This window comes from Falco naumanni, chromosome 4 (assembly GCF_017639655.2).
Source record: "Falco naumanni isolate bFalNau1 chromosome 4, bFalNau1.pat, whole genome shotgun sequence".
Taxonomy (NCBI): Eukaryota; Metazoa; Chordata; class Aves; order Falconiformes; family Falconidae; genus Falco; species Falco naumanni.
In genome coordinates this window covers 70,320,183-70,346,039 of record NC_054057.1, presented here as the reverse complement: position 1 = coordinate 70,346,039, position 25,857 = coordinate 70,320,183, and the positions used below count along the sequence as shown (strand labels likewise).

The 25,857-nt window shown below is 39.4% G+C and overlaps 1 protein-coding gene across 1 annotated transcript; it reads right to left on the bottom strand.

Moving 5' to 3' along the window:
• Window positions 1-242: 242 nt before the first annotated feature.
• Window positions 243-25,462, bottom strand: TEKT5 (tektin 5). The gene is given in 8 exon segments (XM_040590468.1): window positions 243-282; window positions 284-451; window positions 3,762-3,916; window positions 20,591-20,672; window positions 21,421-21,635; window positions 23,523-23,624; window positions 24,864-24,928; window positions 24,931-25,462. Coding segments are annotated over 8 exon segments (1,359 nt in total).
• Between the last annotated feature and the right edge of the window lie 395 nt (window positions 25,463-25,857).

Genomic DNA, 25,857 nt, shown 5'->3' with positions numbered 1-25,857 from the left:
CTGGTTATTTCAGTGCAGTCTGATTCTGTTAGAATAAGTCTACTAATCCTGTTTGAATTAGTAGCAGCTACAGCTGAGAATATAAGGTTACTCGAAGGAAAGAGGCATGATATTAATTTTCATTCGTTTATTTCTATGGGACTTCATTATTTGAGAAAACAGAATAATAATGACTTCCTTTGGAAATTATTTACAACCTCTGCAAGTTTTATATCATGTGCTAAGGTATCAAAGGTTACTATTCAAGTGTAGCCAATGAGCCGTGGGGTGCTGGGGAAGACTGCGCATGCCCATACACTTCTTGTCAATGAAGGAGTTTGTCTTCACAGAGATTTCATGTTCCAGCTTTGATTTGTTCAGGATCAGCATTTGCAGAGTATCATGGGCTTCTTGCAGATGTCACATTAAGGTCTGTAAGGTGTCATCTATAGTGTAAACTTCAGTGACAAGCCTGAAAAAAGAGAAGGGGACGGGCCGCTCACATAACCTCAGCAGTCCCTCACCATGTTTTTTTTTAACAGTGGACAGGTCAGGCGTTCAGGCAGGATTTGAACAGATGTTGGACTGAATTGATGTGGAATCCATTTGCCAAACTAGCTTGTGTAGCATCTATAAGAAGTGGTGATTTCTTACATGTGTTGACCTTCAGCAGCAGATAAACCCACTCTGATATACCTTTATAATTGCTACCTTCTTCATTTGCAGTCTCTCATTTGTGTAGCCTCTCTAGGGCTCCGTGGCTGTGTTGTGTACCTGCGTATGGTCCTGTAGAATAAGTTTGGGATGGATGTTACTGGAGAGTGTTGCTGTAGTTTGTGATAGCTTAAACTTGTGCAGCAGAATGCACTAAGCAGTCTAGATTTGGCACAGAGGGATGTTAATTGGAACAAGAACCACTTGCCAGAATAACCACTGAAAGCTCTGAAATCAAGAATTTCTGTGAGCTGATATTAGCTGCATTTCTTCAGTGGCTTATCAATGAAGATGTGACAAATCTTCCTGTGTAGTCACTGAGCTGGTAAACTCTAAATCTGTCAACTTTGTTTTGTCTAATGATCTATTAATTGCTTGGTGCACTATAGACTATATTTCCAGAATCCACTAACTTGTTTTGGGATAGTCCCAGTTGCTTCAGCACAGAAAAACTAGACTTTATTAATTTGTTTTCTGTCTAATCCCTTCAACTACAAAGTTGGCAGCACACACCGAGATCAAGTGCCAACATCAGTACTTCCTTTTAAACAAACAGCAAACTCAGATAACATTTACATGTTACGAAGAAGTGGTTCATTTAATATTTTTTTCCCCTATTACAGTTGAGCTATTGGGCTGAATTCCTTCTTGCTTTAAGCCACAAGAGAGAAATACACTTAAATTACTTAAAAGCAAAAAATCCGTAAAAAGTGAATTAGCAAATGCTTTTACTTTCTCAGCTAGGATTTTGTCTACAAGAATATCCATTTTGAGACATGAGCTCTACCAAAAACTGTGGTAGAAAAAAGTGTCAAGATTTCAAATACCTCATCAGAACTTCTATCCCTAATTGCAGTTATGATGAACATAACATTCAATGATTTGGGCTAAAGCATCCAATGAAACCTGGTCTGGTTTAGGGAGCTGTGGTAGAGAAAAATTCATATGTATTGGAGGAAGGGAGAACAGGATATGCTAATTATGTGTCAGTACAACTACATCTAGTAAACAGTGTAATTGTATAAACATTTTGGTTAAACTATTAGAAATCACATTAGACTGACAGAAAACTTGTGTGTATGTTAAGCCTAAAACACTTCCGAATAGCTGTGCCACAGCTTGTGAAGCCCTTATATACCCTAGAAGCTAGTAGGAGCAAAGATTGATTCAGAACCCCTATGCATTTCTTGGTTTTAAGTATGTCATGTTAATGTCCCTTCACTCTAATTGAAGAAACTATTCAAGGACGTTCTGACATTCCAGTGACTTTAGATGAAGCTTCCAAATGTTTTTAGACAGGACCCTTTGGAACATCAACAGTATCACTAGCTGTTGTGGGAAGAAGGAATAATGTGACGCCCTGCATTTTGGATCCTAAATCCAACAAGCTTTACACCTTGGATATGTGCAGCCCTGCTGACCAGATTGCCATAATCATAATGCTGTGGACATTTTTGTGGAAGAGATGGGAGGAAGTGGAGAGAGAACAAAACTCACTCTTGAGTATAGAACTGGAGTTGTATGTTAATATTTAAGGCAACCTTGTTTTGTGGGTTTTTCAAATAAAATGTTGATACTAGCTTATTTGCATACCTAATTGATGGTGCGGTGGTAACTGAGTGGCAAATGATCTGCTCCCATAGTAAATATAACTGCTGAGTGAATGCTACAGTCTAGTCAGAAGTTCTTCTGGTTTCTTACAGCTGAACTTCTGCATCCAGAACAGGAATGATTTGTGTGATATGAAGAGCCATGTGAATGAAATTATCCAAATGGATATAAAAGAATTCAGATACAAAACAGTATTTTGTGACTGAATGGATGGTGGAGAGCAGAGCATGAAGTTGAAGAAATCTAATACATGGATATGCCAAAGGAAATGTCAAGGAAATCCGATTAAGGAGATATGATGCTGAAAAAAATGTATATTGCATTGTACAATTAATGGTCTAAGGAGTTAGAAAAAGTTAAAAGATACCAGTACAAAAACCCTATGATTTATTGCCACTCCTTTGTTTGGCTGGAAGCTTTTTGAGCTGATAAAACATTGTTTAGGGAAAATAATATAAATACTCAGATTAAGCATTATGTATTTCATTAATGTCATTGTATGTGAAGCTGTTGAATACAATGGGATTTTGGTAGAGACAAAAATAAAAAAGGTAATGTTTTTCTACTTTTCATAAATATATGAAAAATTATTTTACTGGACTGTGAAACTCCAGCTATGGGAGAAATCCTGGTGCAGTGTTTCTGGAGAAAACGCCACAAAGCATTTTGAAGACAGTATTTTAAATAAGACATACTCAATAGGGTTCTTTTGGATCACTGATGTGTTCAAACTGGATTGGAGGGAGATAAATGGGATTAAAATCCAAAAGACCCTTCTTCAGTTATTAGGGAAGGAAAGCTGGTGTCTTAGACATGTATATCCAGAAAGACACGATATAAACTGTACAGTGGATCACAGCACATGGATCACCAAGCTGATGCCAGCATGTGCTGGGAAACTCCCACAGCTGTATAACCAAAATGTATGCCAAATGAGCTAATCTATACCAAGGTGATACTGCAGTCACTACATATTTGAAAATTAGTTGAGGCAGTAAGAGGTGCTGCCTCATTTTTATCTGCAATTGACTTTTTAAGGAGCTTGACCATTAAATAGCTTTTCACACCAGGCTTTTTCCTGGGATAACATGTTTCTAAAATTAGGTATTTCCTAAAGTGAAATCTTGTGTTTCATACAGAATGGAATTAAAATCAATTCCTAAATACCAACTTGGACATGAGACTTAATCCCAACAGGTATCAGTCACCAACAAGCAATTGAGCTCTCAACTGGCCTGGGGGAGGGATTCTACAGGCAACCACACACACTGAACGTTAAATGTTTTGGCCCATTATTTCAAGGTAGCTACTTGGATTTTACTTCTTCCTCCCACAATTTGTATCACAATGTAATGAATGTAATTCTCATCTCATCAAACTGATTCACACTGTTGTTAAATTTCCTGTTCTTGAGTAGTCATTGAAGGAAGGGAAGGAGTAGTCTGGCCTTTACTTACTGAAGCTGAGGTGCATCCCAGCAGAGTTCTACATTGGGTCATTTAGTTCTTCCCTCCAGGCATGTCTGAGCCACATTCAGTGGGTACTCCTTTGCCTTTATGGATCTCTCCAGTACCACAATTGTATTTTCTGTCTGGAAGAGTTCCTGAAGTATCTGAATGAAGCAGAACGTTTTTGTAAGCCTCATGGTGCACAAAAAATCAGAACTCACCCCTGCTTTTAAACACTGCTATTGGAACTGCTTCCATTCTGGCATGTCATTTTGTTTAATTTAGGGGAGGAGATTGATGTGAGGTTATAGTAATGGGATGGTTTTGTATAGTGTTGGCTTGATCTTGCCATTTCTGTAAAAGGACATACGGCAGTCAAATCTCCTAGGGGAGCCAGAAGGAGGGGCCTGTACACTTGTAAATCACATGAAAGCATTTAATGAAGTTGTTCCTGGAAAGCAGGCAACCAACTTCGGCTGAGAAATGCACCATCTCTTTCCTGTTATAAAACTGAGAAATTTGTAGGCAAATTTGCATACAAATTTATTGGAAGCAGAAGAACAGCACTGAAATATTGTGATGGGGAAAATGCTAACAGTGTTTTTGTGATAAAGCCATTTTCATAGAGGCAGTGTTTGTAGCTCTACAGGGACTTATTTCCATTTTGCTTCATTGTCTAATTTTTCTTCTAAATAAAAAAAAATCTGCTGCTTGATCTATGAACACTTTTGCAAAGGAAAAATGCTTAAAACTGTCACTTTCATGTAAACCTTCATTCAATTCTTATTTCCTTTTGCCTCATAAAAATTCAAAAGCAATCAAATGTCCCCTGAAATTGTTTCATACTCCAAGTATTGTGGGGACATTTGCTGCAAGAACATATGAACACAAGTCATTTTCATACTGAAACTAAATTCTCAATGTTTAGAAAACTCCACTGGGAGCTGTAGAGGGAAGACCAACTTCTTTTAAAGACTTATTTTCTCTAAATGTGGAAGATATGGAGTGAAACGTCACCAAAAAGGAGTAGCCTAAGGAATTAGTATAGCACAGTTTTTAGTTGCAGGCATTTATCGTGTAATCATAGTATTTCTGAGAATCCTGTAAGCACTTCCTGTATGTTTTAATCTTTATGAAAAAATGAGAGAAAATGCAAAGGAAAAGTTCTTCTCAGCCTTAAAAAAAGAAAGAAGAGAGGAAGTGTTTATATTCAGGTAACATTTCCCAGACAATTGATTATTATGTTCCTTTGCTTTAGCATTGCAGCCAATGTGGTGAACCTGTTCAAGCTTTTCCTGTAGACAGCTTTAAAATGGAAGAGAACAAATTGAAATAATGTAGTTTCTCAGCCAGTCTACTGAAATCAATGCAACTTGAATTTCAACGATGACTAAAAATGGCATAATGTGATTTAAATTATGCTGCTATTTAGATCTTGCCTACACACTAAGTTGTAGCAGGTTTGCTAATGATGTGTGTGGTTAGGAAATTAAATTAGTTCCCACTGCTGAAAGGTTATTTGTAGACAAAACCCGAAGAGTTAAGGATACCAGGAACCTGCACCCCAGTCCTAAATCTTTAAGGGTTTGTTGACACTGTATAGTAGAGCAATGTGAAAGATCTCCTGGCTAGCACTGTCCCAGCCAGTGTAACCCTTACAGCAATGCAACTTTGCAATAGATGAATCATCTTGGACCCTGAAGAAGTAGCATATGAACGTGACCATACTGATTTGAAGCCAGGTCTCCACACTGTACTGAGCCCCTTGGGTCTGAGGCTGGTTCTCCCAGAGCTAGCTTGAGGGCATCTTCATGCAAAAAGAAGCCTTTATTGCTTACAGATTGCAGGGGGGAAAAATCTGGTTTGTTACTGAAGGGAAAACAGTATGCAAGAAAGTGAAGCTAAGAGTAGTAAATTTCTCACTATAATTTTATTCTGCAGTAGTTCCTTCTTAATTAGGTAATTACTGTAAGCTAGCTGTGTTTTAGAGGAAGTATTTATGCAGGCAATCCAGTGCACTTTGGTAGCTATTTGTTTTGTAGAGGAACTATCTATGATAAAAGTGCTTTGTTAGATACATTCTTTTACATCTTGTCCACAATTTTACTAGTTACGCATACTTCTTTCTGTAGAGAAAAACCAAGGGAAAGAGATTTAATGAAGTTAAATGTCTTCATTATGCATCAAGCCCACATCCTTCCTTTCCCCTGAATGCACCAAAGATTCGGGTCTTCTGCTCAGAAGCAGAATTTGAGTAGTTTGTGCTGTTGTCAAAACTTTGTTATTTATAACCTCCCTAAGAGAATCCAGCGTGTGTTCATCTGTACATGACAAAGGTGAGGTCCGATCCTAGGCAGGCCACTGGTGATTAACGGATGTATGTCAGGGAGTTTTACAAGCCTGTCAGTCCTATCCTTTGCTCCCACTGTTCACCTTTATTGCTAACTAAAAACGTCAACCTGTGGGGACATACCAAGGCTGTGAGGCAAAGAGTACACAGTGCTTTTAGAGGTCACCCGCTGCTTAGCAGGGTCCTCCTTTCCTGTGTTTATGTTACAGCTTCTGTCACTACAGTGGTGTTTCCCATGCTACGCCTTTCTGCGTGCAAGTGAGCAAATGCACTGTGATACAGTTCAGTGGGGTAGTGTGAGGATGATGGCCTCTTGCATTAATTCTACTTACAACGTGGAGCAAGTTGTACTCAGATTTATTTCTTTTTAATGAAAAGTGTACTTCAAAGTAAAAACAATGAAACAAAGCAGCATGTATCTCAGCCCAGTAAGAACAGGGCAAAGTTATGTCTCCGTTTCAAAAAAGATTGAGGGGGGTATTTGTTTTCTACTTATACTGGAATAGAGGACTTCCACTCTCAGTTCAGATTCTCAGTAGGACCTTTGTGATTCAGACTTTAAGCTTTATTGGTAGTAACACTTTCTCTTATGGCCAGCAGTCGAAAATGGTGATTCACCTTTGTGGAGCAAATCTATCAATGAAACAGTGCAATTAAAGTAGCTCAGAGCACGTAGTTAGAAGTGAACCATGACTATGAAACCAGCTCCCCAGAGCAATGCTGCAGTTCACAAATGCACTTATGTTATGGTTATGTATGTATGTAATGTGTATGTGATGTAGCCACTGTGCTGACGCTTTCTGTCCTGTGAAAATATGGATGAAAACAATCTAATTTATTCAGTGAGTGGAGTTAGGCTACAAGCTCTCTTATACTTACTAGTGTTGTTTGTTCTAATCAGGTTAGAGAAGAAGAAGAAATTTTCTGCAAGAAATTTTTTCCTGCCCTCTTTCTTTGTAAGTGGTGTAGGTATCTTGTGTTTATTCCACACTTGGAAGAAAAGCAGGAAGCCATCAAAGAGAACACAGCATGTGCACAGAAACATACTGCCGCAGACTCTAGAAGCATGACACAAATCTGTAAGAGAACCAGGGAAAGAAATTCAGTAGTCTTCAGTATTTCAGATAAGTGCCACTCCTCTGCCACAAATCTTTATCATATAAGGGTTGCCTATGGCTAACTTTGGCCGTTTCATTACTATATGACAATGCTTCTGTAATGGTTGGGTGCCTTTTACTCTTCCATTCAGCTTGCATGAAAAAATAAATTATATATCAGATGTATTTTTAAGATGCAGAAGAAAAAAGCTGATTCTAGTACAGAGAGTACTGAGCAGGTTGTCCATGTGTAAACTGTTCTCAGTCTCTTGGGAAGGCCATTTTCATTGAGCTCAGCTAGCGGAGAGAACTGCAGAAGAGTGGTTTTCTGAACCCATGCTTTTCTCAAATCCTCTTCTGACACATTTACATGTGGCCATGGTGCAAGTACAATCACCAGACCACAAACCCATGTATTTCAAATTCAGTAGTAACATTTCAAGTACATGAATGTTGGTAATCATCAAGCCTGAGGTTTGTTTCCGTTCCTTCACAGCACTTACTATGCTGTGTTATCAGACAGCACCTGGCTGGGCCTCATTGCTCACTGTACACATAGCAAACATAGGTCTTCCTTTACTGACACAGAAGCGAGAGACTATATTGTTCTCTCTTTTCAGAATACAAAGTCATTTCCATACAGAATGGCATATAACTGTCATAGGGCAATAGTAGTCTTATATCTGGAAGCGACTCAAGTATTTAGAGCTTGCACAGCCCACAAATTCACACAATGTTAATGTTTGAAAAGGGCAAGCTCTGAAGTCTGGATAGAAACTGTTTCTCTTTGTTGAGAATATAGTGGTTTGTTAGCTTTAAAAGAGAGCTTTCATCTAAAAGTCACTGAAAACTGAGTTGTGTGTCCGACCCTTATAACACTTTGTGTCAGCACAACGTGCAGCAGTAACTACACTCTCGTGCCACGTGATTTCACTAGGTGCTCTGGTGTCCTGCTTATAAAGGTAGCAGTGATCTGCAAGCACATTATGCACAACCAAGGCAACTGATTAGTGCTGCTGAGCAAACTCCTCATTCATTTGCTGAAGAAAAGTGTTGTTTAAACCTGCCTGTGAACTCAAAATTCAAACATAAAACTATGTGTCCATCTTTAAGCCTTGCTTGGCTGCATGTAAGTGGATGTGGCTTAGGTTCATTGTGTGTTCTCAAATTATTTCTTACTTTTTTAATCTTTTTTTAAGCACTGTCATTTAAGACATACAAAGAAAAATGGCCTCAGGGGAACCACCTCCAATACATCGCAGAAGCTTTGCACAAACAGTTTTCAATTACTCGTTCTGGCCACGCATTGGATAAAATGATTTAGATAATCTGCTATACGTAAACGGATTGGTGGGGAGGATCACCAGATAGTGTTGCACCAGTCTGCGTCATTTCTGGATGACCTCCAAAGGCAGGAAGCAAAAACAACAAATGCTGAGCAACATATTCCTAAGAGTGCGTGGTGAGGCATTGGCTCAGGCAGCTGCCCATGCGGAAACTTTCCCTTCCAGGACATGAGTGAAGTTTTGTGCTGCAGCGTTCTTGAGAGCTTGTAGAAAACTGCGGTCCTGCTGTTCTCTCACTTCACCAAGGCTGTGATTTTTATAGGCTGAATACAGTTAGACAGAGAAAAAGCTGCTGAAGTCACATGTTTCATCATTTAATCAGGGTAGCCTTATGTACAACATAAGCATTTTCGAAATGTTACAGTCTGACAGCTATCCTTGTTTCTTTATTGTTTCCAAGGTTTTCTTAGTGTTTAGTATCCAAATGCAAAAAGCAGCAGCCAGGTGATATGGTGGGAGGAACACTCTTGTGCCTCCTCATTTTGTAAAATTCTTCTATATTTTGCCTGTCAGGTTTTTAAACTTTTTTCATCCATGTTTCCATATTTCATCCAAATTATTTTGTAAAAGTTACATTTGTTGAGGTTCTCATACTTAGTTGAATAATGTAATTGTGACTGATTTCACAATTATTAATAGGGTATATGACCACATTATTTCAAAGTTAAACTATGATATCTTGCAATCTTTGGATTTACAAGTATAACCTAGATCTAGAATCTGAAATTAATTTCGACCTGGCGGTTTTTACTGACATGTTGTAGACAAATTCTTGATAGAGATTACCATGTCCCTTGCTCTTGTTTTTAGGGTTTGTTTGGGGTTTTTGAAGCTTAATTGCAGGTCACTGCTTTATGATGTACCAACTTTTGTTTTGTTTTTAATCAGGTGGTGGTGTGGAACAGTCACGGAATCTCTTAAGAAGAATAGCACATTTAAAAGAAAAAAGACCACATTCCTCAACAGAATGTGATATCAGCAGGTAATGCATTCAGCTAGTTTAACTGTATTGAAGAAGAGTTAGAATCATTCTGAGCAGTAACTTCTGTGCATTTGTTGTGTACACTCATACGGGATGACAGTTTCATAGTGCGAAGGACCAGTTTAGTTTGTGCCTAGAGAAAATATCTTCAAACCAATGCATTCATCAAGCGTATTGGGAGTGGGGAGATTGTCTGGATTTGGGAATATTGCAAGCTTTTACTTATAAAGCTTCATAACAATGACAATAGGGCTGGCATAAATACAGTCAGCAGATCTGGAAGCTAAAGTATATTATATGCTCTATGTGTGCTAAAGGATATCTGTACAATCCCCGATATTCTCTTTGTAATTGTCGTAAACATGACATTTTCACAGAAAAAAAGAAACTATCAGAATGTAAATACCATACTTCTAAAACAAAGAAGGCTTTAAATATACATCTGGACATTTAATCTGTGTCCTTACACAGATTGGCCTATTCAGCATAGATCGAAACGAAGGACCCAGGGACCCTGGGCCTTTCATTTGGTCAGTGTAACAATTTACAACCTTAAAAATCCTCCTTCTACTGAATTCCAATAGGCATTTTTTTACTTTAATTTCTGAAAATAATCCAATCAATTTCACATTTATATGCAATCAGTTTCTATTTATCTCTTCCACTGGTCCTAGAAATATACACTATGTTTACTTTAAAACAGCTTTATTAAAATTGAAGGGGAAGAAAACCATAGGATCATTTAACTTGGCCTGGATTTTCTAAAATATTTCCAAAATAAGAGGAAGCCATAGCTATACACAGGAAAATGCTTAACTCTTTGCTACACTTTTAACTATTAAGAATGAGAATAAGTCTCAGAGTTCTGTCATATTTCTCATCCATTTTACACTGTATCATGCTTTCAGATGCTGCAGAACCAGCAATTTTAGAGTGCATCATCATTTAGGAGAACAAAATAAAATGCTAAGTTATTAATGTGTTCTTGCTAAACCTGGTCAAAGTAACAGTAAAACAAGCAGTTTAAGCCTTGTGCATGCTCTGTTTTGTCTAAAGGTACCTTGAGAGAAGGGTATAAATCCCTTTAATAGAGAGATGTCTCTGGAAGGAGGCAGTGCCAGAGAGAAACAGCTATGTCTCATGCAGCTGTTCTGTAACAATGATTCTTGTCAGGAATGAGATTCTTTCCAGTTACTAATGAAATCTCAAGCCAGTCATGGCAAGCTAAATTTGCCCTGACTTCAGAGTCAATGCAATAAGTTTGCCTCGTGACTCTTTGCAGCCTAAAAATGCTTCTTTTCTAAAAAAGCTTCTACATGTGTCCATCTCCATTTCCTTCAAGACAGCCCTTTCTGAGAATACGGAACAGTTTTTTATAAATACATTTGAGCACTGCTGCTTTGAACCAAACCCTGTTTGCTCTGCCAAGCCTATATGAATTGCCTGAGTGCAGGGGAGGGAGCAGTAATGGTAGCAACCACCTCAGTTCCTCACATATAAATGTTGTGGCAGAAGGAAGTCATCTTCTGTATTGATTCCAGCAAAGTCTCACATCCATTCAATCCAGGCTGTCTTTATTTAGCAGCTATGTGTCCCTCAGTGTGAGGAGAGATTTCTGTTACTTTGCAAATAAAGACAGTTGAATTCACGACAGCCTGAATACATCCTGATGTGCAATGGCTGTCACTCAATTAGGGGAACTCTAGCCCTCCCCATTTCATGTTCCCCTGAGGCTAATCCATGAAGTGGAGCATTGCTGCCTGGCACGTGCTGAGGAGGCAGGCTTCTCCTACGGGTTTCTCCACTCGCCCATCGTTTGTGCTCTGATGTAGGCTAGGCAAGTCTTTATGATTTCGTGAGATTAAGCAACAATTTTAGGAGAGAGAAATCTGGCTTTGTCTTCAAGTGAGTGCCTTAACTTTCATCTGTAGTTTCTCTTGGTTTGTAGGCAACAGTCTATTCCTCGCTTAAAAAACTATTTCCTCCTTCAAACAGGTTTTTCCAGGCAAGTTTGAGCTGCCTACACCACCAGCACACACCTTCCCAACCACTTCTGAGTCACCCTTCATCTGAAAACTTTACTCTCAGATTCCAATATTAAATGATAAGATTAGCTGTATACCCAGCCACCATGAATAGGCATGAAAAACTGTAAATAACTGAGATTTTAAGGCGTAAAAAGAGGAAGGGGAAAAAGCGATCAACAAAAATACATGTAAAGGTTATGCTGAGGGTACATTGGGGTCTGAGATGAAAGCCTTTGTGTGGCAAGTGCCATGAGGAAAGTTCTCCCTCTGCTATACTCGTCTCCTTCCTGCAGCTCACAACACTGCTACACCTTTCCTACGTGCTTCTTGCAGGGTGCTTCCCATCACATTTTAGTATTTCTTTGTGTTTCTGTTCAGAGGAACAGGTTGTGTCCTTTTCAACAGCCATAGGAGGGCTCCTTGCAGAACTTCTGGGATAAGAAATTTGAAAACTATTTCAGAGGCTGGTAGGCATTTTGTGGTTTCATTGCCACTGAGGTTTTCCTGGCTTTTGCTCTATTTTTTACGCTTGTTAAAAATAAGTAGGTTCATCACCTTGAATTAGGAGAAAGTTATGCAAAAATAAAATCTATTCAATTCTACCACCAAATAAACATGCTCGATAGTTGCTAAGACAGGAAAGTTTTTTTCTTAAATTTATAAGCAAATTTAAATGTAATAAAAATAATGTGGAAAGGATGGAGACTCTGAGGGGGTAACTTATTTAAGAGATGGAGTAACTTACTAAAACAAAATACTGTAGGCTTTTCAGGTATAGAATAAAAATATACCAGGCGAAAAGGAAAGTGAGAGTTAATTTCTGTCATATAATGGTGTAACACACTGACTTTTCATATCCCTGTGGTAAAAAAACAAACAAACCAAAAAAAAAAAAACCAAAACAAAAAAACCCACCCTTGAAAAAACAACAGAGCTGTTTCTAAAAGCATGCATTCTCAGTGAACTGAGTGAAAATACTCAGAATCATGGCTACTCATTTATTCAAGTAGGCGGTTACTTTTTCATGGGTTTACTTAACCTGTACCTGTTTTTCTAGCATCTTTCTGATCCCTGTGCTCCTGGGTAGTGGAATAGTAAGCTTGGAGGAAGGGTGGTGTTGGCTACTCTGCCTCTGGACATAGAAATGCTTCTGAACACAGTACAGGTGTTGGAGCTGGCAGGAATAATCTGCTATTTAGGTATGGTATAAATACTGGACTATGTAAACATGTCACTTACTGTCTGCTCTGACCAATTCCCAGAGGTAATGTGCGTAAACATCCTGCCCTATTGGTCATTTCCAGGAGACTGAAGCCAAGGTAACTATTTATGTTAATATTAAACTTTATGGAAAAGAGATGCAAACATATTAGTGAGGGGCTGGCACCATGATTAAAAGGTTTTCTTTCTTTTCCTAAAGATTTGTGTACTTTTACACCAGATGGAAAATACATTTACCAAACTAAGTGTTTCTTGAGGCATGCTGAAGACAACATACCATCCTCTTCTACACCGAATTGCGTACGCTACATTTTCTGTCATTAGACTCTTGCAGAGTATTTGCTTCCCCAACCAACCACATGCTCTGCAAGCACCAGCGATGATGAAACATAGAGGAGCTGTAATACCTTCTTTGGTTTGTGATCTAACCTTTGCCAAATACCTAGCTAGGCTTTCTGGGCTTCTGCCTCCAGCATCTCATGTTTCCAGGGTTCTGCTATCCAAATTCTGGATCAGCCTTACATTGTTATGACCAAGATTAATCCCAGAATCAAGTAAGGTAAATTAGTCCTAGACTTCTGCAGTTGGGACAGAAATAGAAATGGGACATTTTCAATCTTAAGGTCAGAAAGAAGTCATAGTTATGCATTAAGTCTGCACAGCCTGCAGGTCACTGGTCTATCGTGTAGAAATTCCTCTTTATAAGCCAGTGCCTGCAGAGAGATCAGAGCTTTCAGGGAGGACCATGACCTTGATTTTGAGTCCCTGGTGCTAACGAAGCCATCTATCTGTGGTAAGCTGTTGCAGTGATGAATTCCTTTGCTCTGAAAAATAAGTGGCCACTGATTCTTCTTTTGGTTTTGTCTGCTTAAGCAAAAAGTCTTTTATTATGATTCTTCTTTCTTCTGTATAGATACTTGCAGATTTAGCAAGTTCTCTGCCCCTACCCCAACTGTTATTTGAATAAGCTAAACAAAGCAGTGTCATTTAGTGCTGCTAACATCACCTTTTTCTGCCTGCTAAAGAGATAGTTGAGGAACTTTATCAATTACTTGCTTTCTAGTCCTTTAACCATTCTTGCAGCTGTGATGGCTTTGGGGCTTTGGACTTGCAGGAGGAAATGCTCTATACCACACTCTTGCTCCCACATACTCAGTCTGATGGCCACTGTAAAGGTGGCAAATTGTCTTACTTGTCTAGAAGAAAATCAAGCAGAAGTGAGCCAGGAATAATTTTACATAGAAGTTGTACAGTGAACTGGACAAGGACACATATAAAAGAGGTTTTTAAGAACAGTGTTTCCCTTCTGCATTTGATAGTTTCCTGTTCAAATTATACAAAAGCAATTTAATCCTTTTTTACTGTTCCCCCATGCAAATCACTTCCCTGACTTCTGATAGACTTAGGGTTGACAGCCTCACCAGCCAGCTTCCCTAAAAGAAGTGGCAGGCAGGAAAAGCCAAATAGCAGACAATGAAAATCTGAAGTAAAGGGAACTCAAGACATTTTCCTGAATGCATCAATGAAGTAACACTGAGAGCAGACAGCAGCTGGACTGAGAGTGCAGAAAAGCAAGTGAGAATCACTGGCAACTAGTGCTCTTTGGAGACTTCTGTTCTGCTGACTTGGTTACTTGATCTGAATTTGAAGCCTGTTCAGTATTGGGATTCAGACCAAACACCGAATAGAATAAAGAGTAAAAAATACATCTGATCTGCCCCAAGACAAGACATCTGTAAGTTGCTAAACCATTCCTCTAACTAAATGCAAATTGTTTAGGTTTATAGTAAAAAATGTGATAGGACAGGTAACAAAAAAATGATACTGTATGCATGTTTTCATCATGTGTGTTGTCTGATGACTAGAAATTAAAAGCATTTGGTCTTGCTTGGACTGTTTTACTTTTTCAAATGCCTACCAGGAAAAGCCCTTAGGTGTATCTCTTGGTTTACCTGGCTTGGAAAGTGTGTATAGCTGATGTTTTTTTCTGAAGACTGTGTTTTGTTCATGGGCTTCTAAATATGATGTGTGAAGACTCTATAGTGTGAATCTAAGTTAAATTCTGTGACAGATCCTCAATCAGTTACAACAGGAAAATTATTGGAGTCTGTTATTCAGTTGTATTTCAGTAACTCAAGGTAAATGGTGCAGGAATATGTTAGAAACTGAGGTACAAGTCCACCAGCAGTACCAGAGGCAGGCAAAATGCTTATAAAAAGACTGATGTGCAGTTACTGCTCAGACCTGTATGGTTCGTAGCCTGAATGGAGACATGATGTCATTGATGGAGAAGGACTTGGCAAAACTGCCATAATGCCCCGTAGAAGGTATCCTGGTTTTACTTCTTCACATTACGTGTATCTTTTGGTATATAGAACACACTTTTCTAGACATCGAGGAAGACAATATCCTGAAATGAAACTAAACAGAATAATAATGGATCACTGGCTTTCTCTTTACTTTTTTTTTTTTTTTTTTTTTTTTTTTTTTAATGAGAATACAAATTTAGTGGTACTTAGGAGGAGAAGGAGGTGCTGGAAGGACTGCTTTAGATTGTTCAGACAGAGCCTTTGATAACATAACTGTTATCAACTACTGTTGAACTAGAATATCTACTCAGCAACATCCTCTCGAACAGCAGTCCTGTGAAGGGCTCCTGCAGACAACAGCACCCAAGAAAGGAGGTATATGATGCAATATGCACAAATGCCTACTAAGGGGAAAATCTTAGCTCTTTAGAAGTAACTAGTATAGCAAACTGGAAATGGAATTTTAGCTTGCCTGGGTAAATTCAGAACTAACTAAATCTTGTTAATTCTTGTCTTTTTATTCCTGTTTATTGTTTTCCAAATGATAAATGAATAGCACTCTACTCACAATCTCACAAGTGATATCATACTGTCATAAAGCAGAGGGAAGAAAGGCAGGAAAAGAAAGGGCCTTTACCATTTCAGTACAGCAACACAACAATATTCTAATAGATGATTACCAGAGCAATGGCCATATTCCTTTTGGTAGTGGACTTCCTTTAACAGGTTTGAAGCAATGACATTCTTGCACAGAAATTTAGGACTGTAAACATGTGGCCATAAAGCCATTATACATATAGGCAATATAAACTAAATACAAAAATATTCAGGTCAATAGAAACATTTTGAGTATGTAGGTGACAAGTGCTAACCATGCCACACAGCATAATCACCACCACAATATCACTGACAGACACTAGTATAGTGTACTGATCCCAGAGGTTTAAATCTAATTAGATGAGTTTTTACAAAAAGCTTCATTCCAAAGGAAAACTAAATTTTTCCAGGGCCAATAGATGAAGTCTACAATGTAAGACAAACTGTTCCAGCTGGTCCTCTATGTTTCTGAAGAGCTGAGGCAATAGGCATTTTGTTTGTAATTTTTAACTAGCTGATCTTTCATGTGCAAGTGATATAAATCTGCCATTTCAACATACGATCACTCTTAGATCGTCACCATATTCACACTATTTATTCTGTTATGTATTTTTTGATTCTTTCCTTTTTCGGGGTACTGATTTTGCAAACAAATGGTTTCAGAGGTTCCCTGTAGGTTGTTTCATTTTTCGTCTGGAGAAGATTTTGCTGTTTCACAAATCAGAAAAGTATTTTTCATTACAAAATGGGCTCCAGACCTTGTTAAATTAATAGCTTTTCCTGGTTCCAAGATAGAAAATCTTTTCTAGGCTCATATTCCTCGTTTTATGGAGCTAGCCTCCTTAGCTAGGAAAATAATTAGGCAGAAGGAAGGATGTCTCAGAGTGGCATTTATTGCTTGAGAAGTCAGGGCAAAAACAGTCTTTGAAAGATTGATTTTTTTAAAACACAAAAAAAGCAATTGTGGCACCGATTGTCTAATCACTATTGGATGTGAAGGGAACAGGAGCTGTAGTAGCTGCATTTGACTATAATCACATCCCAATGGAAGAGCAGAAGTGTGGTAGAATTTAAGAGACAGCCATTAGCTGTCTTAGTAAAGCATACCCTAGCAATATTTTTTCCCTGATTCTTACAGACTATACTGCAAGCCTAGACAAAGAGGAAACAGCACTCTTATGCTTACCTATAGATAACTGTTAAACGAGCCCTCACTCCTCACTTCTGCCCTCGCTTGCCTTCTCCTTCCTCTTGTCCTTTCAAGGTATGGGCATGAGCAAGAGAATTAACAGGATTTCTACCATATAAGTTCATCCACATTTTAACCAGAAATGTTTTTGCTCAGTAAACCTATTGTATTTTCCTTCAACAACACTGACCAGCCTCAATTACTCCTCACCAGCATATATAGTTTTCTTCTTCTCTAGTGTTTTGTCATTCTGGTATAACTACATTACTATGGAGTTTGTGATGAGTAAAGAATCTTTGCTATGCATATGCTAACTAGTAACTTAGCAGTAACAGCATCATTAATTCAGAGTGCAATCTTATTTGATACTTTTTTCAGCCATGTGTACCATCAAACTAATTATTCCTTCAACAAATATGATTACTCGAGTTTTTCCAGACATTCCAGAAAATTATTGCTATTTTACGGTGTAACAGTATATGGACATAAATATGGGGTTTTCCATTATGTACCAGTTGTCAAGAGTTATGTCATAGTCTCAGCTGGACTCCATGACAAAGTCCTGCTTGTACGTTGTTATCTTACAAGGCACTTTGTGATTCCATATGTGCAGCTTGTGCTACCTTTGAAAGCATTAGAAAAGGTTAATAGAGGATGTGAAGAAAATGTTCTCGTGGATCTAAATCCATGAGAAACTTAGACGGATAGCCATTTCAGGGATAAAGTGCTGTAGTATGCTAGATCATGCACAGTCCAAAACACACAAAAAACTACATTCAACATTTTTGATGCTCTACAGGCAGGGAAAAAAAACCCCAGACATTAATTTATGTACTGTGACTTAACACATAATTAGCTAGTTAGTTTGCACTTTCCTAAGAGTCCCTAAAAATAAACTGAAAATGTCCTGTATTACTTATGACAAATAGAACGGCAGGAAAACTCTATTGTTTCCAAATGTGCATTGAAAAAGAATAAATGAGTGAACATGAGGCTCCTCTAAAAGAGAAAGAATCTTAATGGAAGCACTTACTGAACTCTGACTGAAGTCACAGGGAAGTATGACAGTGAGCCTTGCTAGTCTGAGATGTTACCTGTCAGTACATGGGCAGCACCTCTTGGTAGTTTCAGACTGTATGTTCCACAATTCAACTAACACAGTTCCAACGCATCGCTTACTTCAGTGAAAGCTTACTGAAAAGGTAATACAGATAGAGATTAACACAGGTCTGTCTCCTCCAGTGCCATTTCTGCTTTGTATAATGTAAAGGCAGAATAAATGTTTGAAAAGTTCAGTCTGACCCACTCCAAAATATCAGGCTGTTTCTGACCACAACCAGGCCAAAATTAAGGCTGAAGACATGCAAGTGTATTTATCAAAAGGAAAGGAAAACTTGGAACTTAGGTGTGAAAGCTGTACTAATGACGTTTTCTGTGTAAATACTTGTAAATTTCAGTTAATTTAGGGCTCTGCTCTTGCTGCTGAAAAATGAAGGTGCAAAAACTTCTTCTTCCTCTAAAACAGATAAATGTGCTGCTGTTTGTGGGCCTTTTTATTTACACACTTCCCAAAGTTAGTTAAGTGTTTGAAAAAAAAAAATAGTTCCTGTACTGTTTCTGTATCAGAACATGGCAAGGGATTATCTTCGATAAGTGTAAATGAATGTTGTAACTGCCGACTGAAGGTCTTAGTGGCCCACGTGTCAACTCCAAGGTAACTAGTTTTATGTTTTGCTGTATAAAGAAGTGCCTTTTCTTAAATAGTTTTTGTTTACAGAGGCTTAAAAATAGTTTTTCAGGATCAGGTATGAATGTCAACAACACAGCTCCTTCCTTGCCGTTAACAGGCTAGGTGATGGTCTGAGTTCACACCCGCTGTATCTCAGCTGAGATGTGACTCATTTCTCTGTGCCAGGTTTCAGAGTGCTTACGGCTTTGATGGGTTATTACATTATTTAGTATGATCTCCTGTACATTGCACACCATCAGATTAGATTTAAATACCATCTACTTTTGTGATTTGGGATTCCAAATCCCCCCAAAAAAGGGAAAATATCGTTTATCCTGGGGAAACAGATCTTTGTGTCTCCAACCACTTGAGAACATGAGAGAACCTAGTATGGGGAAAATGAGTAATAAAACGAAGGACAAGGATTGTTACACAGTTCTTCAGACAGCTCTGGTCTGCTGTCGGAGCAGCCCTACCTCATGAGATATGTATAACTCACATAATAAAGCATGTGGCTCTGACCCCCTAGCAGCCTTCATCATCAGAAGGAATGATAGCAGGAAAATGGATAAGGCACTGACTCAGGAGTAAGGAGAACTGGAATTTTCTCTCTGCCCCAACACCGTCCTGCTGTGTCCTTCAGATAAGTATCTCCATCCTCTTACTTCTCCATGTGTTAAAATTAACACATCTGCTTTAACTTACAGGGCTATTACATTTAAATTTAGTAATATCTATGAGACAAACAGAAATGGCTCTGCCATGGCAAAGCCTATGAATATACAGAAAAAGACTAAATATAGGGCTCCTGCACTGCAAAATGCCACCCATGAATGTTCCTGCTGCCATGCCCTGTATGTAAACAAACTTTAGGATGCTTGGTTGCATGTCCAAACATCAAAAATGGTCATCATCATAATTAGATGAACATAAATCCCAGACTCAGATCTTTCCAAAGAAGGAGCCTGCAAGGCTCTACACTTGCAGCCTGAACCCCTGGCTTGAAAACTGCTGATGCAGCATAAGCTACTCTTTGGAGTTCAATCCACCGCTTTCTGTAACGCGTTGCTTAGCCTACTAGATCACGTCCCTCTTCACCCGGAAATATTTAGCATATTTTACAAAAAGGCACAGATATTTTACTCATCAAATTGAAAAGCTGAAACAAACTTTTTTTTTAAAGAATTATGCCTGTATGTTAAACTCTGCAGGGATAGGTCACTATTTTTTGAGTTTCACATTCACTCTAGATTTTAAGTGAACACTGAGCATAAATATTAAGAGATGCAAAAAGACAAAACTAATATACTATTCTTCCCAAATTATTTGGAATTCTTTAGTGCTACACATTTATTTAGGCAGTTGCCCTGAAAAGTTTCAGGTAACCAACCTGATACCATAGTAAAGTGCATAAATCAGTGTACTAAACCCAAGCTGACATGGCTTACAGCTACTGATCCAGACAATCTCAGTGTACTTTCTGCAGACTATTTGGGTTTTGGGGTTGGTTTTTTTGCCTCTATGGTCTGATGGATTATATTCATTTTCTCATCAGAAAATTAAATTTCCCATTAGGAAATTTCCATCTTGACTATCTGAAATACTTAGTACTTCATCTGTTCTTTAACATTGCTTTTTCAGACTGTAATTTATCCTGCTGGCTCTATTGAGGCAGAAAACACCTGTTCTGCTCCCAAGTGCTGCAGGTATGTCTCAGTCTGCCAAATCGTTTCAGGAAAATGTTAATGAGAAATGGCATTTCTATCGATAATGGTTGGTGAGAAAGCAAAAGGGCTGTAAAACTTACCCACATGAACCTGCTTTTTACTAGAGCTGACAAGAATAATTTTATTCATTGCTAATCCTAAAAATATGTAGTGTTACTAGAGTCAGCAGAACGCCTGCCAAGTTTCCTTCGGATATGCTCTCATTTCAGTAGTGAATGAGGTGATCTTTTAATGAAAAGCAGAACATAAGTAAACAAATAATACTGACACTTTTTCTGCTTCCAACAAGACAGAGTAGTTACCATTTGAGATTCTGAAGTACGTTCCCCGTTCAAATACTGCTACACTACAGAGCGATAAGGGAACCAACAAGCCATTAGCACAAAAACACTGCCCTCTGTTGCAAGCTGCCTTCTGCTACTGCTTTTGGGTTGGATGCAGGTCTTGATGAGGCCACTACTAAGAAACAGTTTTAAAACTGTATACGGTTGGGACGTTTTAGTTCAGTAATTTTACTTTGGTCTGTAATGCTAAAGCTGCACCAAACCTTTTTGACCATGCTGCTTAATGCATACCTCTGTATAGCTTGATGGTCTAATTTCAAAATAACCCAAGCTATTTTTACAGGAAATACATATAGTTCTTGGTGTACACTTGCATGCCATTACCACGTGGTGCTTAACTGCACACCTTAGCTGAATTTTGATTTGATTGGATGCGATTTTGGAACCTGAAGCCCACAGAATAGTGTAAATCAAAACCAGAGGGAGACATCTGCACAAAGGAGCTTGAGGGCAAGGAGGCAGCTGCAACACGGCTGAAAGCGGCCATCCTCACTGAGAACCGCAGCTCACTGCGCATCAGTGCTGCAGCCGGCAGCTCCTGCCTGCCCTCCAACAGCGGCAGCTGGTAGGAGGCAAGAATAAGTCAGGATGATGGAGGCTTTCCTGCCAAGGAAAAACAGGGCCATACGGAGAGAGAAGCCACTTCTTTTTCTACATCACTTCTCCAAGATATGGCTAGGAGTTGTGCTACAATCAGGCTCCCACTTACAGCAGGGAGCACAGAAAGAGAAGGCTACAATAGCCACTCACGTCCCATCTGCTTTTTCTACTCCATGGTAGAAGTTGATTCTGTCCAATATGTTCCTCAGGTTAAAGCACTTCTCATCAATAAAATGGGCTGAGTTTTTGTCAGAAAGATCCTGCTCCAGGGCATGATGTACATCTCTGTTGATGCTGTGAAGGTGAAAGACTTACCTTAATCTGAACCACTTTTAATGCTGTTGTGCTAAATGAACAGCTAATTGCTTTCATTAGCTTTCTACAGTGCTTCGGTTCATAGTTCGCTGGCATTTGCAGTGGCTTGAAAAGCCTTAGTGCTGTAAGGTGGCTGGAGGGAGCTGCTGTACCAGCCATTCCTTCCAGCCTCTAGCAAGCATTCCCCAGAGAACTGCCTTTAACTCACGGCTTTAATGTTTGTCATTTTGATGACAGACAACCACAAGGATGAAAGACAACTGCTAGTTGTTGTGTGGCATGAAGGAAAGCCTCAGAAAGAAAGGGAGGGCATTTTCAGTGATCATCAGACATCATTTGTTTTAGTGAATTTACCTTTTTTATTTTGCATTCTAGGTGTTGCAACCGTCCTGTGTATGTTATATGCAATGCAGGTCAAGAAAGGGTGAGTTTTGGTCCCCCTCTTCCTCAGTGATACAAAGTTCTGTCTTTTGACTTGGTTTTTTATGGCTTTTTATATCAAACATGTTAGTAGATTTTATTGGATGGAGTCATTCTAATAAACATAAAGTCAAATTGTGCTTGGCTTAAGTGTGAAGATACTTGAAACATGAACCTTAATCCATTAAACTAGCCTCTCTAACTACTTTATATTTTTCTAGAACAATACAAATATTTTACTTGTAGGGGAATAGGTAGAAACTATATCTGATTTCAGAAACAGGCTCCCTAAGGAAGTATATTGTAGTATTCTTCAAAACGGTACATATTAGTCAAAGAAATTCAAAGCCAGGTTCCACTTAGCTCAAAATAAATAAAAACTACTTAAACCAACCACACTGAAAACTATGCAAACACTGTAATTATGGTTCCTCAAAGAATGTTATGGTGTCCCAGCCCCTTTCCTTTTTAAAAACTCTGGTTTAGCCCAACGTACCATCTTACCTAACTGTGTACAGTTTTCTGAGTTTTGAAACAGGGAATAAAGTGTTTTAAATTATTTGGAAGTCATTAAGACACCCCAAATTTGAAAATAAAGGTGCTGTCTCTGTACTTGTACAGTATTTTTAGGAGCGATAGCAGCTTTCGGAACTGACTTTCTCGTTACTGCAAAATGAGCCTTTGGTGTCCTTTATTGTCACTACCTAGCTTGCTCCGTAGTCAGAGCATTGCTTGGTGAGATCAGTCAAAGTAGCCTTTACTTTTCATTTTGAAAAAATAGGTTTTTCCTCTGTCCATATGGAACATTTAGCAGCATTTCATTCTACTATGAATTTGATTCCGAATTAAGTGCTGAAATACTTAAGCTAATTTATATTAGCTCCATGATTCTTCACTAAAACTCTAAAACATCAAATTGCGGGCTGTAGGCTCTGAGCAAGCATCTTGGTTATCCAAGTGGTCTGCACATCCTTCTGTATCCAGAAAAGTGCGCGAAGCAATGCCATTGTCCCGTAACGTTCTTTCATAGTATTTTTGTTCTCATACACATCCAATATAATTTTTTTCAAATATGTTAGTAAAATGCTATTTGATTAATATTTTTTGTTTAAAAGATTTAGCAATCACTACTATCCATCTCATTTTGTTTGTTCAGTAGCACTATATGTATAGCAAGGCAGTAAATCAGCATTTTATATTGTAGGCCCTGAGAATTTCTGAGATTTTATAGACTATGGCCCAGAGACCAATTTTGAGAAATGTTTCTACCTTGTTTTTTATAGGATCTGGGAAGATAGAACTGAAAAAGACCTCACAAAGATGCTAGGCTATTGCTTTTTGCTCCAGGAAGAATTAATAGAACATTAACCGTCCCCTACATATATATTTTTTACCAAATTTCTTCCTCTTTTCTCCCCCTCAGTCTTCCAGATGAATGAAAGGAATAAATTATTATATTTTTACCCTGACAAATATTTAGTTGGATATTAGTTATTTCCACAGTTTGAAAAATTAACTAGTAAGTCTGATCTTACCTTTATGAGGTTCTTTTCCACATTGTCATGAACTAAGTCTATACCCTTCCACTTCTCACGGTGGTACAAGCATTCTAGGGTTATCTGCAAGCAAACAAACATTTGCAAGAAGCTCCGTACTGCGTTGTGGAGTGTAACCACAAACCTTGCTGAAGGTGCCACTGAGCTGACACGTCCATGGCCATCTGTTGAGGGTGGAACAGAGCAGGAGGTGGTTTCATTGCGCTCAGCTGATACATCTTAGAGGCTCATTCCCCCTTCCTGTTAATACAGATTTTGAAGGACTAGCTGCCACCATAGCTGCCATTTGATTACCTGCTTACTAATGTGCAGCAAGGCCTACACCTGAACATGCCCAAGCTTTGCAGTAAATTGTGTAGTTTAAAAGACCTGTGTTGTTCTACACTGATCCACAGCAAAATCCTTTAATCTCATCTCCCTTCATCCTCCCTCAGCCAATGCCAAAGTTTGGCGGCTTTGTACCTATGCAATAGAATACTATAACTACAGTCACTGCGCAGGGAATTCAGTTAACCTGCCCCAGCAGGCGAACTTTACTCTCCACATCTCGTCCACTTGTTTGAACCAGACTAATAAAGGAACCAGCATTAGCCGGCACGCAGCCTTTCAGTGGAAAATGTTCTCTGAACAGAAAGCGTCCTCAGCCTGCCACTCTGAATCAGTACAGATACAGACAACTAAAAAGGTCCTTATTGAATACAGAATTTTGGTATTTTTATTCATACGTGCCTAGAAACATGGCAGACAAAGCTTCCATCAGCAGTATTCCAGACATTCATCAGAGAATTTACACTCTGGTTTTTTCATGTTTTGAGTTTTTACTAGCATCATTCATTGACTCTTACGTTACTGTGGCTCTTTCTGTTGCAAATAGTTTACCTTTAAGATTTCAGAGAACTTCAAAATGTAACACAAATGATGTGTTATCCCGAATGAAAATATTATTTTCATCAAGCAATAGCAGAAAATTCAGGGCTAGGTAAGCATGTTGGGATACTGCAGCTTACAGGGCCACCTTCTGCTCTCCTGTGGTGTGCTGAGCTGACCAGCCAGTGCCTGAGGGAGGCTCAGCCTCCTCCAGTCTCAAGCAGAAAGGAAGAAAAAGACGGCATAGAAATGTCTTGATAGGTTCCTTTGTTGACTTCGATATATAAAGCCCATGGTGGCCAGGTTTACTTCTTACTGAGGGTCACGTTTCACCAAGACCTGTCTTGATAAAAGGCATACCAGTATTCCACAGAGAAAAAGCCATTTCCTTTACCCATCCACAGTACAGCCATGAGATAACTATGTCAAACCTACCTCCAGTGGTCCTTGCATTTCACGTGCAGCATGTTCAGGCTGGTTCTTTGCTGTTTCCAATGTTAGGTCTCTTTCAGCAGACACTTTAGCTCATAGATGAGCTTAGATCTCCAGAAATCAATGTTGGAGTTCCTCTCCCTCAGGTTTCTTCTACTGTCTCCTTGCATCTGGTAAGTCAGTTGATCCTTATCTTGCACCAGTCTCATTGCATCAGCATTCAGCCTGGCAGCACGGTACTGGGAGGCTTCAGAGCCCTTTAACTGCAGCGTGTTCTCATGGTGCCAGTCACGGGTGCTGTCACGGGCGTGCAGGGAAAAGCGTAACGCCGGCACAATGGCAGGCAGCCGCCCAGTGGGATTAAATTGCTTGTCAGAGCTGGGAGGGACCGAAACCACTTTGTGAAGAAGACTGGGCCTCCAGGAGCTGAGGCAGCAGTAGCCTGGCAGGCAGTGGGACCGATAGGTGTCCTTGCTGGTGCTGGTGGGAGCCAGACCCAGGAATGGGCAGCGCTTCTTCATGTCACAGTACCTGGCTAGCTGCGCCGTCCCCAGAAATGCCTCCTGCGCTGTGCTCGGGCAGCTGCCCAGGCTGTCCAGCATCCCCAGCTGCTCTGAGCACCCCAGGGCCTCCACTGCCGTCGGGGCTGCACAGCGCCTTGTGGCACGGCAGAGATGTTGCAGAGCTCTGAGGACTGTTCCAGCTTGCCTGCAGGCTGAGACCCACCTGAGCCCCAGCTGTCCTGTCCTGGGGCACGTTGTTTTTCCCACAGAGAAGCAGTGCTTTCCCCCCCCGGAGAGGTGCCGTGCGTGTTGAGACCCTGAGGTCTAGGCATGGTGTGAGTGAGACTATTTGGTTGTGGTGCGGAGGAATTTGCCAAAGGCTTAGCCTGGATGGTCTGTAGGTTTGCCTTCAGTGAGCTTACCCTGAGCAAAACAAAATAAAAGTTTTACTTTAGAGTGGTTCACGTGTATCAGTTGGTGGCTGCAGGGAAGTG